This window comes from Carlito syrichta, unplaced genomic scaffold, assembly GCF_000164805.1.
Source record: "Carlito syrichta isolate Samal-C Ts95f unplaced genomic scaffold, Tarsius_syrichta-2.0.1 Scaffold317439, whole genome shotgun sequence".
NCBI classification, from domain to species: domain Eukaryota; kingdom Metazoa; phylum Chordata; class Mammalia; order Primates; family Tarsiidae; genus Carlito; species Carlito syrichta.
In genome coordinates, this window is record NW_007261535.1 from 54,429 (window position 1) to 69,701 (window position 15,273).

The following is a 15,273-nucleotide window of genomic DNA, read 5'->3' on the forward strand; positions in this document are numbered from 1 at the left end:
GGGCATGGTGGCACACCTGTAGTTCCTGCTACATGGGAGGCTGAGGTGGAAGGATCTCCTGAGCCCAGGAGGTGGAGGCTGCAGTGAGCTGTGATCATGCCACTGCACTCCAGCCTGGGCGACAGAGTGAGGCCCTGACTTAAAAAAAAAAAAAGTGTCTCTGTGTAGGACTGCTAGAGTCACGGTACCAAGAATATCCTACAGGTCCAACAGGGATAGGTGACCCAGAAAACACAAGGCAACCCCAGCATGCAGAGGATGTCACCATGAGGAACGTGGCCACCAGTAGTAGCTCCATCATGAACAGAGCTTCTCAATACATCTGGGTCAGATACCAGGCCCCATGCCTGGGGCCTAGGGCCACCCTCACCCCCCAAGGCATGGCCTCTGCCCAGAGTACATGCAGCACAGCTGCAGTGGAGGCTGGCCAGCAGACTTCCCTTTGGAAGAGTCCATGGGGTGAACTCAAAGTTCAACAGTGGCTTTCATGAAGCCCGTGCCTCTCCTGGGGAGATTTGCACATGTCGGCCAAGCCCCTCTCCCCCTGACACTCAACCGAGAGTGCTGACCCTCCTATTATAGTGAAGTGGGCACAGCCCTGCCACCTGGCTCCATGCCTCCTTTGAACCCACATGGTGCCTGGTCAGTTCAGGTCTGTTGGCTGAGCCCTGCCTGCCCCCTGCCCTCTGCCCTCTGCATCCCTCTGCTGGAGAGGACTGGAATGTCACTGCATCTGCTGTCAGCTGCATGGGGCTCCGCATCCATTGAGAGCTCCCCCTGCTGGCTTGTGTGTGCTGGTGTGGGTGGCTCATGCCTGGGGTTTGCCAGAGCCCTGTCGGGAGGCTGTACTTGTTGCTGGGGAGGAAGGGCGGCATCTGTAGAGGGAGATGGACCCCCTGTGGGGTGAGCCTGTGTGCTGCATATTCCCAGGGCAAAGCAGCATGCGGGGCTGGCATTGCCTGTGGCTTCTGCCTATCTTTGGGGACCTTGTCACTGGTGCCACTACAGGCAAATGGGCACCGGGCAAACTCTGCTGGGTGGGAGCAGAGGGGATAGGCAGCAGGAGGCACATTGTGAGCCCTCCTTCTCCGAGGTCTGAGCATGCGACTCCTAGCCTCTTGGGGGATGACTGCCCTGCAGTTCGCTCTGGGTCGGGTCAGTGTGACTTCAACTCGAATGGTGCAAAAGCAAGTTGCATTCCATGGAGTAATATCTTATAACCTTCAGGTGAACAGCCAGCAGCAGCAGACATCTGAGTGCTTCTTCCTAGTGTTGATTGCTTTTAGCCTCAGTTTCCTTGTTTTGAGGCAGAATGGTTATGCTAAATGGCCTCCAAGCTTCTAACTCTCATGTGTCCTCTAATGGCCACACTGCTCACCTGCCATGCTCTCCCTGGCAGGCTGGGGACAGAATCGTGTCCTTGGCCAAGACCTCAGAGGCACCTCCCCGGGAGGGATAGGCCCACTCCATGTGCTACTACCAAGTCTGACACAGCCCAGACCTCTGGGAACATGGGTCGTCATCTGTCCTGCAGAGGATATTGCAATGTGATTGATCCTTGGGTGACTGGAACGAGGTGTGTGGGGTGATTGATCCCTAGGTGACCACGGAATGAGGCACTGTAGAGGGCAGTGTCAGGGAGTCTCTTTACCCCTCAATTTTACATGTGTGATGCCATGTCACTGCAGCCCTTGTGAGTGTGTGCTCGTTGTGATAAAACGTCACCCGCACAGTGTGGTCCTTAGAGGATGTGGCTGGTGTCTGGCTGTTATAGAATGAGAAGAAACTCGTGGTCTTGAGGGGACTTCCTAGGAAGTAGCTTCAGAAGTTCCAGGCCACGTGACGGTTGAAGAGGTGACCCAGGGATGTCAGTGGCCACTGACTGAGCCTTCCCAGGCTGTGACCTCTGGTCTTGCCCAGCCTTCAGAAGGGACAGGCTGGACTGGAGCCAAGCAGCACCTGGAGGGTCCCTGGAACTGTCCGCTGCAGACCCACATGCCCCTGCCTCTGTCCAGCCCCGGGAAGGAGTGTCAGTGGTGGACCCCGCCAGACCTCCCTGTGGCCAGTCAGCCATGCCTGCCCCTGCCTGTCCTCATGCCTGGGCCTGTCTCGACCTCTCACTGCCTTCCCTGGTTGCGTGTTCCTCAGTGCTGCGCTGACATTGGCTTCATACAGAGGCTTCTCTGGGTGTTCGTGGCCCTGAGCCACATCTTCTCCTTTCTGGTGTGTTCCTGGCTGGTCTTACTTTGGCTTTCTATGTGAGCTGAGCTCCGTAGAGAAGCTCGCTGGTGTCTTTGCTGGGATTGCCTTGCATTTTGAGTCTCTGGGAGGCCTAACTGGGTGATGTCACCCACCCTGTACAGACACAGGGGTGTCTCTCGGTTAACGTGAACCATGAGTCCTTCTGGAGGGCTCTGCACCCTGCTGGTTAGATGTGCTTCATCCCTGAGTGTTTTTCTTATTTCTTATTGCTGGAAAGGAGGCTTTCTCTGCTTTCTGTTTCCTGGCTGGTTGTCTGTGTGCGCGAAGACATCGATTTCTGCACATGACCTCTTCGCGCGTCTGCTTTTGCAGGTGCCTTCGCTTGTTTGTTTGAGTTGGTTTTACCCATCGGGTTGGTGGACTTTCCAGGCTTAGCACATGAAGTTTGCAGATGGAAATCATGCTCCTCCTCTTCAGGTTCCCATGTCCCTTGTGGGCTCCCCTTGCCCAGTTGCATGGGTAGTGCCTCAGTGCCCCAGGTGGTCATGGAGACGGGGGGGTCTCACTTCGTCCTGAACCTGGGGAAACCCCTCTGTTTCCCCTTGAGTGAGATGCTGGCCTTAGTCCTTCGGTGTGTGAATACATGTGTATTGTGGTCAGAAAGGATCGTGCCTGTTTCTTGAGAATTTTTACCAAGAGTGTTGGCTTTTTGTCAAGGGCATTTTCATTGTTCCTGAGTGGCATCCTATGCTCTCCTCTTTGGTCTGTGATGCTGTGTGGTGTTCATGGGCTTCCTACATTGCTCAGCCTTGTGTTCCTGGAGTGGACTTGGGCGTGGCATGGCATTTTCCCTTGTGACATTGGGTTCTGTGTGCCCACCCTTTATGGAGCACTTGGCGCTAGTGTTGCTGAGTGACAAGGCTGACTTCTTCTTGGCTCTTCTTTCAGACTTGAGCCCTACGCAGACCCTTACTACGACTACGAGATCGAGCGGTTTTGGCGTGGTGGGCAGTATGAGAACTTCCGGGTGCAGTACACAGAGGCTGAGCCCTACCACAGCTATCGCGTAAGTGTGGCTCCTGCGTGCAGGTGTGGACCTCATGATCTTCTGTAAGGCGACCCGTTTTTATTTGTAGGACTTGATAGGAGGCTATGTTGTCCGCACATGTCCTGATTTCAAAACCAAGTTGATGTTTATCGAGGACTACATCAGAACCACAGAAGAAGCTTGCAGTCCCTTGCAGAGGGACAGTCCTGAAAACTTTGTTTTCACTGTGGTTTTTTTAGCTTAGATTTACTGGTAAGGTCATCGACGCAGGGCACATTTCAAGGGCACATGTTTTACCCTCATGCTTTTCGCGTCTGTCATGCCCGTCCCATCTGTGACCATGGCTCGTCAGTGCACCCTGGACCTACTGCCGCGTCTAGCAGAGGCTGTTCCATGTCGGGCCTTCCTCAGCCCTGTGCCGCTGAGAGCTGAGTGTACTGATGAACACAGATGCTTCCAGCTGCGAGTCTCTTGGCTTTGGGGTGATTGGACAGTACTACCCCAGAAAAGGAGCAATCAGGGGCAGCTGAGTCGCCTTGTGCCGTGACTGTGGGGACTGTTATGAGCTTTCAGGACCCGGGACAGCTGCTGCAGGAACCCTTCAGAGGGTTCTGTGTGTCCCTGTTGTGTCTCCTCTCCCCATAGGGCAGCTTCCCAATCGTTCTTGGGCTGCGGGGTCCCTGTCCTTACCCCAGGCAGGGAAGCCTGGGATGTGGGAGAAGGCCCAGGGGCATCGGGCACTTAACAGAGGTGGCCTGGAACCTAGACCTGTGTGTTTTAACTTGGAAAAAATGAATCAATACGAGCAAGGGCAGATTCGCAAGGTGTGCAGGGTGGTCCCAGGATCACCAGGGCGACTTGTACATGCCCCTCTGTTCTGGCTGTACAATGACGTGTTTCATGGGTATAAGTCCCGCCTGGGAGGCAGTGCTGCTTGCACTCTGCAGGTCCCAGAAGGCCAAGGCCAAGGGGCAGAGTCTCGCTGGGTTACAGTGGAAGGTTTCTCAGCCCAGGCTCGTCTGGAGTTGGGGGTTGTGCTGGCTGTCCCTTGGTGTCTTTCCCATTCTTGATATGGTGTTGTGAGGGACACTCAGAGGTCACATCCCCGTGAGTGCTCTGTTGCTGTTGCCCAGTTCCTGGGGCTCCCACCACGGTGGGCATGGCACAGTGGCGGGGCTGGGGTGTTCCGTGTGTCCATCCCCAAGTGACGGACACTGCCTGTGTTTCTGTTTTCCCACAGGAAAGGGAGCGGGAGCGCGAGCGAGAGACCAGACAGCGGGAGCGGGAGCGGGAACGGGAGCGGGACCGTGAGCGGGAGCGCCGGCAGAGGGAGCGTGAACGTGAGCGGGAGCGGGAGCGTGACAAGGAGCGGCAGCGGCGGAAGGAAGAGTGGGAGCGGGAGCGAGCCAAGCGCGATGAGAAAGACCGGCAGCACCGTGATCGAGACCGTGACAAGGAGCGCGACAAGGAGAAGGAGAAGCCCAAGCCCCGCTCCCCACAGCCACCAAGGTAGGCCTGACCCAGAGGCCCTGGGGGTCCCGCCTGCCCCCGTCAGCAGTCCTCTCTGCTGCCCACAGCCTGCACCCTAACCCTGACACTGTGAACTCCTGTGGCTGCAGCCTCCACCAGTTTCCAGGAGGTGGTGCCTGGCGACCCCCCTTGGCATAAAGACGTCCACAGTCCCGAGAAAACCTCCCCGCACACTGATGAGTAGGTGCTGACCGTGTAGCACTTGTACCTCACGTGCATGTCATGGGCAGTGTGTTGCTGCCTCAGTCGGGAGAGCTCTGAACTCCAAAGCACTCCCAGCCCTTGGAGCTTGGGGCGAGGCTTGGGCTTGCAGGGCACCCTTGTGGCCACAAGGAGGCCGTGCAGCTAGCGTGCGGTGGCAGCCTGCAGGGTCTCCTGCAGTGGACTCCATGCAGTGACCTCATTGGCGCACAGGGCTGCTCGGGGAGAGCATACAGGCACACTGGGGGCACAGCCAGGCCCAAGGGGTGGGGAAGGCTCTGGGGCTCAGGACAACCCTTTAAAAAACTACTTGAAGCCGGGCTCGGTGGCTCAACCTGTAATCCTGTGCTTTGAGAGGCTGAGGTGAGTGGATTGCCTGAGCCCGCGAGTTCGAGACCCCGCCTGGGCAACTTGGCGAGACCTCATCTCTACAATAAATCAAAATATTAGCTGGGTTTGGTAGCGCACGCCTGTAGTTCCAGCTACTGGAAGGCTGAGGCGGAAGGATCGCCGGAGCCCGGCAGGTCGAGGCTGCAGTGGCCGGGAGCAGCCACTGCACTCTAGTCTGGGTGACAGAGTGAGGCTCCAATTCAAAACAAACAAACAAAAGCTACTTGAATATTAGAGCAGGGTGAATGGTCCTCGCAGGAGAACCCGAAGAAACTCTGTCTGCTTTTACAGCTTTGCCGAGCTGTGATTCATATGCCATGCAGTATGCACATTCAAAATGTGCAAATCAGTGGTTTCTAGGATGTTCCCAGAGAGGTGCAGCTATCACACAGTCCTTTGAGGATGCTTTTTTTCCTCCCCAAAAGAAACCTGGTACCCAGTAGCAGTCACTCCCATCCCCCCTAGACCTCCCCAGCTCCTAGCTGCCATCCATCTGCTTTTGGCATTAGGGATCTGCCTGTCCAGAACATTCCAGACAGAATCATGTGGGTGGCCTGTTGGGGCTGACTGCTTTCATTTCGAATGCAGTTTCTTTTTTTTTGAGTTGGAGTCTCACTCTGTCACTCAGACTGGAGTGCAGTGGCCGCTCCCAGCCACCGTAGCCTCGACCTACCGGGTTCCGGCAATCCTTCCGCCTCAGCCTTCCAAGTAGCTGGAACTACAGGCACATGCTATCACGCCCGGCTAATTTTTGATTTATCGTAGAGATGAGGTCTCGCCAGTTTGCCCAGGCGGGTCTCAAACCCGCAGGCTCAGGCAATCCATTCACCTCGGCCTCCCAAAGCTCTGGGATTACAGGCTGAGTGAGTCACCGAGCCCATCCTGAATGCAATTTCTAAGGTTTATTCATGTTGTAGCGTGTATCAGTACTATGTTCCCTTTTTACAGTTAAGAAAAGAAATCCTATGGCTAGACCACATTGTGTTTGTCCATCTGTCCATTGATGGACACTGGGCTGCTTTCACTTCTTGGCTATAATGAAGATGAACATTTGTGTGTCCATTTTTGTGTGACATAGGTTTTTGTTTTTCCTGGGTATACATTTGGAGTGAAATTGCTGGATTGTTTGGTCATCTATGTTTATTTGAAAAATTTCCAGGTTGGGCACAGTGGCTCAAGCCTGTAATACCAGTGCTTTGGGAGGCCAAGGCAAGAGGATTGCCTGAGCCCAGGAGTTCAAGACCAGCCTGGGCAATGTGGTGAGAACTCGTCTCTACAATATATCAAAAAATTAGCCAGGCGTGGTAGCACGCGCCTGTAGTTCTGGCTATTTTGAAGGCTGAGGTGGAAGGATCGCCTGAGCCTAGCAGGTCGGCGCTGGGGTGGCCGTGAGCATGCTACTGTACTCCAGCCTGGGCAATAGAGTGAGACTCTGACTCAAACAAAAAAAAAGAAAGAAAGAAAAATTTCTAGATTCTTTTCCACAGCGACTGCCCTATTTTATTTTCTCACTGGCAGTGCCTAAAGTTTCCAGTTGCTTCGCATCCTTGGCAACACTTATTACTGTCTGTCTTTTTTGTGACTGCCATCCTAACCGGCATGAAGTGATGTCTCGTGGTTTGACTTGTGTTTCCATGATGAGTAATGATGTTGGGGGAACTCCCATTTGCCTACTGGCCATCTGTGTATCTTCTCTGGAGAACTAGCTCTTCAGATCCCTTGTCCGTTTTAAAGTTTGTCCTTTTATTCTTGTAAGGGTTCTTCACATATTCTGTATACAAACTCCTTACGGGATACATGACTTGCAGCTCCACTTTCTCTGTCTTCTACTGCTTATGCTTTTGGTGTCAGATCTAGATGCCATTGCCAAATCCAAAGTCACAGAGATTCACTCTTGTGTCTTCTAAGAGCTTTATCATTTTAGCTCTTACACTCCAGGTCTGTGATCCATTTTAAATTAATTTTCGTATGTGGTATGGGAGGGAATCCAGCCAACTTCATCCTTTTTCGTGTGGGTGTCTAGTTTTCCCCACACCATGTGTTGAAGAGGCTATTTTTTCCCTTTGGAATGGCCCTGGCACCTTGATCAAGGTTAAGTGCTCCACAAGTGCGAGTTTATTCCTGGACGCAGCTCTGTTCCATGGTCTGTCTTCCTACGCCAGCGTCACCCTCTCTTAACTCCTGTAGCTTTACTGTAAGTTTGAATCTGGGACATGCGAGTCTCCAGCTTGATTCTTTTTCAGGATTGTTTGGCTAAACCAGGTCCCTTACATTTTCATATCATTTTAGGGTCAACATAAATTTCTACCCCAAAAAGAGACAGCTGAGATTTTAATGGAGACTCATTAACTTTAGAACAGTTGGGAGTGTGGCCATCTTAACAGTATTAAGTCTTTCCATCCATGAACTTGAGTGTCTTTCCATTTCCAGGTTGGCTTCACTTTTAAGCACCTTCCTAAAAGCTAAATAAGGGTCAAGGGTTAGACCATGGAATGTCATTACTCCATGCAGGGTGTGCTTGTATCAGCATGCGTGGGGATGGGCCGAAGCAGCTCCGTATCATGAGACAGCTCGAGTCTCTTCCATGTTGGTCCATGTTTCCTTTGACTTGACTCATAGAAGTCTGTCTAGTCTGCACCTGCAGGTGAAGCCAGCCTCTGGGCTGGCAACCTGGCTGGAGCCACGTTGTGGCTGTGCTTGGAGGGGCCTGTGTTTCCTAGGCCGCTCAGTGTGTACCCACCCCAGGGTCTTGGCCCAGGCTGTTGCTAACCTCCTGCCAGGACAGAAACAAGCCTCTCTTCCCCAGCGTCTCGCCTGTGTGCTGGATGATGCCTCCAGAAGGACTCTCTCTAGTTCTTGGTGTTAGGGTCACGTGCGGTTGCAGCTGGTGCTTGGCCTGTGACAGGCTCCAGTTCTGACTGTTTTCATTCTCCACATCAAAATGAATGGACTTTCCTCCATCTGCTCTGTTTCGCTTTTTAACACTGGGCAAAGTCACGTTCTTAACGTTTGCAATAAACCCCATTAGAGTTGTGTTGAGTCATCATGTGGCATGCTCACTCTTGGTGCTGTCTTGAAGCCTGTGGTCATCTAAGCTGAAATGCTGCTGTGTCCCTGGTGTTGTGCCTCCCTGTGCCGGGCCCTCTCCGCTGAAATGTGCAGCACTTCCAGCTTGGCCTCAACTCTACTGTATTCTCCACTGGCACCAGCACAGGAAAGCTGAGGCCTGGCACCTTTCGCGCATACCCACGGCCGTTCTTTGCCTCTGGCAGGGCTGCACTAGATCCCTCGCTTCAGAGAGGTCCTCTACTCAGGTCAGTCCCCCACTCAGAGAGGTCCTTTGCTTAGACCGGTCCCCTGCTCAGGCCAGCCCTCCTGCCGTTCTTCCTTGTTTTTCATGGCTCTTCTCAGCCCTGGACACCCTGTGAATGTGGACTTTCTGATTCTCATCCGGACCCCTGAAGCACGCCATCCCCGGAGGGCTGCCATCTGCTTTGTGCCCATTCCCAAGCCCAGCACAGATGGGGCTCCCCGGCGTTTGGTGGATGCTGTCGGTGAAGATTGGGTCCGGTGGCAGGTGGTACTTGTTCCTTGTGTGACACAGCCAAGTATGGTAGGGTTGACAACAGCACATTCATCTCTGCAAACACAGTGAGCCCATCTGCTTCCAGCGCACAGAATGGCACCACCTCTGTGCCTGCCAGGTTCTTGGTCTTAGGAGCAAAGACATAGAAAGGCCACGAGGCAGGGGTGTCCAGGCCCCACATCATGCTGGCAGGTGCCCCCTGGTGACTTCTGAGCGTCTTGACCTGGCCATAGGGACCTGGGGACGCTTCTGAGTTAGTCTGTTGCTACACGGTCGCTGTGCGTGCAGGAGCATGCCTGCTAGTGTGAATGGTGGGGCCGTACCTTGAGCGCTGTACTTGTCTGCTGTGGCCACGCACTGTGAACTTGTGCCACAGAGAGCAGGTAAGACTTCTTTCACTTGGTCTCAACTCAGCCTGGATCCTGGGACTGGGGAGTCTCGAATCTTGTCTTGGATCACCCTCACAGGAACCCCTCCAGGCTGCTGCCAGCCCAAAAGGCGAAGGCTACCCAGGGCAGGGATTCCAGCACAGGGCTCTTGCTTCTTGCTCCTTAATCAACTGAACGGGGTGACGGCTTTTCAAGAGCAGCTGGTGTCCTCTGCAGGAAGGTGTCACGTGACCTCCCTTGAATGAATGCTTGGCCTTTGCCAGGCTGGCAGTTTCCATCATCAGGTGTATGGAAAGAACTGTTCTCCCCTGAAGTAGGAGGAGGTGATGGAATTCATCCAGAGAGAGCCACTTGGGCTACTAGCAGACTGTAGACCAGGGACCCACAGGGTTGGGCGTCTACGTTGGGCCGGGACTCATGGGGTCATGAGCTCAGGTAAGCGCATTACTTTTCTGTGTAGTCTGGCTGAACGTACTGGAGCACCAGGGAGGGAGGTACAGCTGATAAACAGGCAGAGCGGGGCCGACTGGGTATTGCGGCGTCCTGGTTAGGACTGAGGGCCTTGCCCAGGAAGAGAGGACCAACTAGATGGGAAGTGCTGCCCACAGCGTCTGGTGGCCAGCACTCAGCTCCCGTTGCTGTCCTTCGGGATCCCCGTCCTCATCTCACCCCAGCAGACACCTTCCAAAGCTGCTCCTCACCCTCTGTGCTGGCTGCTTTAGGAGGCCCTTGGCACACATGTCTCCTATCAGAACGTCCTGAGCAGCTCCTCTCTGGACCTGGCAGGCTAGAGGCCGAGTTGCTTGTTAAGCTCATGCCACTGTGTCCTGCTTGGCCTTTTGAGGCCTTTGGCCCCTTCCTGCATCTAGACTGTTTTAGGCTAGAGCAGACCTTCCAGTCAGTTCTGTGACATGCATCTGCGTGAGCAGGGGACCTGGCCATGAGACCCACTCCTTGTCCATACAGCTGCCCATGGGTGAGCTCACAGCGGAGACAGGTCACTGTGACGCCTCAGTCACAGGCAGGCCAGCATCCTTATGACTGGAGTGTCACTGGACCCTTCTGTGGGAGTTGCCTAGAACTCCTGCCATCTCCACTCACATTGACTGCGATGCGCAGGTGTGCCCTTGGGGCTTCTGGTGCCTTTCAGGGCATGAGCTGCAAGGCTCCTTACTGCCGTGATGGACTCCCCCAGAAAGGGAACACGCACCCCACTCTGGCTTGCACCGCTCTTCCTTTCAGGGAAGCTGCCCTGTCTTCAGCGTGGCTCACGGGCACTTCCGTGTGTTCAGTGAACACCAGTTTCTTGGGCTGTCACTTCCCCTGCGGGGGCCGGGATGAGTCCACTCCTCTGCCAGCTTGAGATGCTCTGGGAGGTCTCAGCAGCTCGGCTGGGGGTGGGCCTGCCTACATGGCTTGCGTTCTTCAAGAGGGTTTGTGATTCCCCCCAAAACTTGAGAACATTGCTCTAGACTAACCTGGGTAAGGCATTGGTTAGGATTGGGGACTTTAGTTTACCTCATCACCTTGTCGTTTACTATGGGCTGACTCCTCGTGTTTGTATCTGTTCTGTGCTGAGACTTGGTCCCGCAGGTGGGGGTGTGTCCATATAGCCTTCTGCCTGAGCCACAGAGAAGGGACGGCCGCTCAGGTGGACTTTAGCTGGTCTGCTGGACTCCTCTGTGTTTTTGCAAAAATTAAACTTCGCCTTTCCCCCGGTGACCTTCCTAATTTCCTGAACGTATCATCCCTTCTTCAGCCCTGCTCAGCACAGGTGTGTAACAGGGTTCCATCACCACCTTTACTGGGCCATCCCTTTGACAAGCTTGTCCACAGAATGGGACCTGCCCATGTTTTGAACTTGAATGTCACGCATGTAGTAGTCACATGTGTAGTAGTGGTGACCCGACACCTGTGGTGATGATGCCTGCTTTTGATGTGCATGCGTGTCAGGTGCCCACCTGATGGTGGTCAGCAGGGGTGCAGGTGCCGGGGTGGCCCAAGGCCAGGGAACTTGCCTGGAGTGAATCCCATCCTTGTGGGGGTGGCTTTTAGGACAGTCTGTGCTCTTTGTTTCACTCACGTTGCCATTCTGTCCTCTTCCCTCTCTCCTGAGCACTGATTGCCTGGCTCTAAGGAAGTCCTTGTGCCTTGGGTGTTTTCGAGGACAAGCGTACATAGTTGTCCCTGACCCATGACTTTGCTTCCTGCGGTTTCAGTCCCCACAGCCAGCCATGGTTCCAAAGTAAGAGACTAGCCAGTCTCAGTGGCTCAGCCTGTAATCCCAGCACTTCGGGAAGCCAAGGTGAGTGGATTGCCTGAGCCCACGGGTTCAAGACCAGCCAGGTCAACTTGGCGAGACCTCGTCTCTACAATAAATCAAAAATTAGCCAGGTGTGGTAGCACATGCCTGTAGTTCCAGCTATTTGGGAGGCTGAGGTGGAAGGATCGCTGGAGCCCAACACAGCCTGGGTGACAGAGTGAGAATCCAACTCAAAAAAAAACAAAAAACAAAGTAAGAGGCCACATCTGCATCACCTGTACCACAGTGTGCTGTTGTCATGAACACTGTGTCCTCATCAGTCCTTGGTAGTCTCTCACCAGTCTCAGGTTGAATGCCATTATGGCGTATGTAGGGAAGCATGGCATGCCGGGGCTCGGTGCTGTCGTGTCTGGCATCTTCTGGGAGTCTTGGAATGCAGGCAAGCAGGACGCTGGGCAGATTCCTGAGTGCACAGACACTGCGGCATTGGGCCTGGACCCCAGCGGGAACCAGGGGATTCACATGGGGCATAGCACGTGGCCAGGTGGTATCATCACGTTGATAGGTTCTCAGCACTTGCTGCAGGCTCCACAGTGTCCCATGGGGGGCGCCGAGCTGAGAAATGATAGATACCGTTGAGTGACATCTCAGGATCTGTCACATTCTTCTTGTGCAGGAGGGGGGTGGGGGGTGCAGTACGGGCTGTGTCCAGCCAGGCTGGCTTAGAAAGTCACAACCGACCATCTGGGAAGGAGTGTGCACGAGGCCTCCCCACCCAGGCACTCCGGGGTGAGGGGCACTGCCAGGTTCGGAGTTTCTCAGTCATTGGAGGCCAGTGGGCACAGAGGGCAGTGTACGAGTCTGTGCCTCCGCGGCTGTGGGGGTAGAAGGGATACCAGTGAGGCCACGATGCTGAGGGCCGCCCCTCCCCCTACTGAGACTGGCCCTGTAGTCGTGAGCCTTGGGCTTGTCTCTGTTTAGGCTTAAGGGAGGTACCTAAGGGCGACATGGAAGTGAAAGGTGTTCTGGATTCTTCCATAGGAACACAGGCAGGTCCATCCTGGGAGTGCACGTGCTTCCATGTGCCTTTTCTTTTAATTTTTGACCCCAAACTTGGCGGCTGCTCAGGCTGGAGTTTCCAGACACACATGGCTCCTGGTCCCCTTGTATCACCATGTCCTGGGTGTCCCTGCATGGCTGCGGACACTGAAGCGAACTGTGCACAGACTTTGGCCCTGTTTTGTTTACCGTGTGGTGGTGCTACTGACCTTTGTCTCCGTAGAGTCTCTGCTGCCTCAGCGTGGTGGATGACTGAATGCACCCTGTTGTGGGGTGCTGTGTCCTTGGTCCCGTGGTTGACCTTGGTCCCACAGGTTGACCCTGTGGATGCATTCATGCGGTTCCATGTCCACTCGTGTCCAGCATTGAGATGTGGTGGTCAGCATTGAGCTGGGTGTCCTTGCCCATGTCCTCCAGATATGAGGCCACTGAACCACACAGAATGGGCTTCCATGGTCCCTGTGGAACAGCGTGGCAACCCGACTGCCTGGGTTTTCCAGGTCTGATGATGGTGTTCCGGGCTGGTGTCGGCGTTGAGGGCAGGGATCCTGCTCCTGCTCCGTGGCTATCTGGTGCGCAACTTGCTCTGCTGGGCCGTGAGGCTGGAGACTTGCCAGATAGTGCGTGGTGGAAGCCCCAGTGGTCTCAGCCAAGTTGGCTTGAGAGCAGCCAGGGCTCCTGCAGGACCAAGATTGCCCACACGGGGGTCAGGGCTGCTGGCCTGAACCCTGCTCTGGGTGACCTGCTGGCTCCAGGCCCCTCCTCCAGATGCCACATACTCTGGCACCCGCCACCCTCAGTCACATGCCCAAGAGAGTGGAGGAGATAGTGGAGGTTTTCTTGGCAGAAACAGAAAAACGTTAGATGCCGTTGAGATATGTTCTCTAATAAGTGGAAGATGTGCTTTTGTAAAGTCTGGAAAACTTTCTTTCTGGAGTGCAGTGGCTGCTCCCAGCCACCGCAGCTTCGACCTGCTGGGCCCCGACGATCCTTCCGCCTCAGCCTTCCAAGTAGCTGGAACTACAGGCGCGTACTACCACACCTGGCTAATTTTTGATTTATTGTAGGGATGAGGTCCGCCAAGTTGCCCAGGTGGGTCTCGAACCCGTGGGCTCAGGCAATTCACTCACCTCAGCCTCCCAAAGCGCGGGATTACAGGCTAAGCCACTGAGCCTGGCAAGTCTGGAAAACTTTCTAAGGAATAGGGGGAAAAGAAGGAAAACGAGCCGACTGGAGCTGACTGCCTGTGCCCGGCTGCGCCTGTGACACTCCCACCCCTCTGCTGGTTTGAGGGGGGGCTCAGTCGCACCTCCCCCACTCAGTATTGCAGGAACATTTTCCCAAGCAAAATCTTTAACGGGCTCCTGTGGGTCCTTTTCCAGCCCTTAAAGTGGATGACTGTTGTACACCAGGCTGTGGCAGTGGAGGGCTGCTCCACAGCGCTGAGGATACCAGGCCCAGCCGGAGCACCCGCCAGCAGAGGAGGCTTCTGCCACCTTCCGGGCCTGGGTCTGGCCAGTCCAAGGTGTTCGTCCGTGGTCCAGCATCACAGCCTCCAGCGTGGGGAGCAGATGGTGTCCCCAGGGCTATGGAGGCCTGTGCAGCTGCCCAGGGCCCCTGGTTGGACCCAGGCCCTGACTGGCACCAGGCTGAGGCGTTCTCTTCTCCTGTCCTCTCAACACAGGAACCCAAAATGCTGCAATGGTGGCCTAAGAAGGGGTGGCTGCTGTCACACTGTGGGGTCTGCCATTTCTCTCCCTGTATTAGGAGGGCCGTGCTATCCTGCTGACTCTGGGTGTTGGCTTCCTGCTGTTTCTAGGATAAAGAAGAGGAAGTGCAAGCAGAGAGCAGCTGCCCTGTGGCCCAAGATAGGTGGAACTGCAGGGCAGGTTTTACTTCCTTCCTAGATCACTTTTCCAGGGAACACCTGGGTGTGGCAATAGCCCTTGGCCTTGGACTGAGATAACAGGGACTGAGCCTTGATGTGGTGTCCTTGGGTAGCAGGAGATGCTGGCTGCTGCCCCTGCCTGGGGTTCTTTGCAGGTGCGGGCACAGCGGGTCCTAAACATAGAGACGGGATGATGCGAGCATGTGCGGACATGGTGCTGGTGAGAAGGATCCTACTCACAGGGACATAATGACTAGAACAGCTTTTAAAGTTTTAAAGCAGTACCTTTTTTGAAGAAAACTTTACTGACACTTGTAAAAGAAGGCAGGGATAGGGCAACCCCTTTGGGTCTCTTTCCACTGTGGGAGCTTCTTTGTCCTCTCAATAGATCCTACTTTCTCAAAAAAAAATGCAGGAATGAATGAATGGCGAGGTGTCACTCATAGGTTTAAGCTGTGGGGTGCCGTGGCTCCCACCTATAATCCTAACACTTTGGGAAGCTGAGGTGGAAGGATCACTTGAGCCCAGGAGTTCGAGACCAGCCTGGGCAACATAATGAGACTCCATCTCTGTTTTTAAAAACTCAAAAACTTAGCTGGGTATGGTGGTGTGCGTCTGTAGTTCCAACTACTCAGGAGGCTGAGGAGAGAGGATCACCTGAGTCCAGGAGGTTGAGGCTGCAGTGAGCCATGATTGTACCACTGTACTCCAGCGTGG

The 15,273-nt window shown here is 54.6% G+C and overlaps 1 protein-coding gene across 1 annotated transcript in view; it reads left to right on the forward strand.

Annotated features, from left to right (window-relative positions):
- ZC3H18 (zinc finger CCCH-type containing 18) overlaps nt 1-15,273 on the forward strand; it is a 65,450-nt gene that overhangs the window by 38,326 nt on the left and 11,851 nt on the right. Inside the window, exons 8-9 of the mRNA XM_021707406.1 lie at nt 3,151-3,268; nt 4,491-4,759. Coding sequence (XP_021563081.1) covers nt 3,151-3,268; nt 4,491-4,759 — 387 coding nt within the window. The remainder of the gene's footprint in view (nt 1-3,150; nt 3,269-4,490; nt 4,760-15,273) is intronic.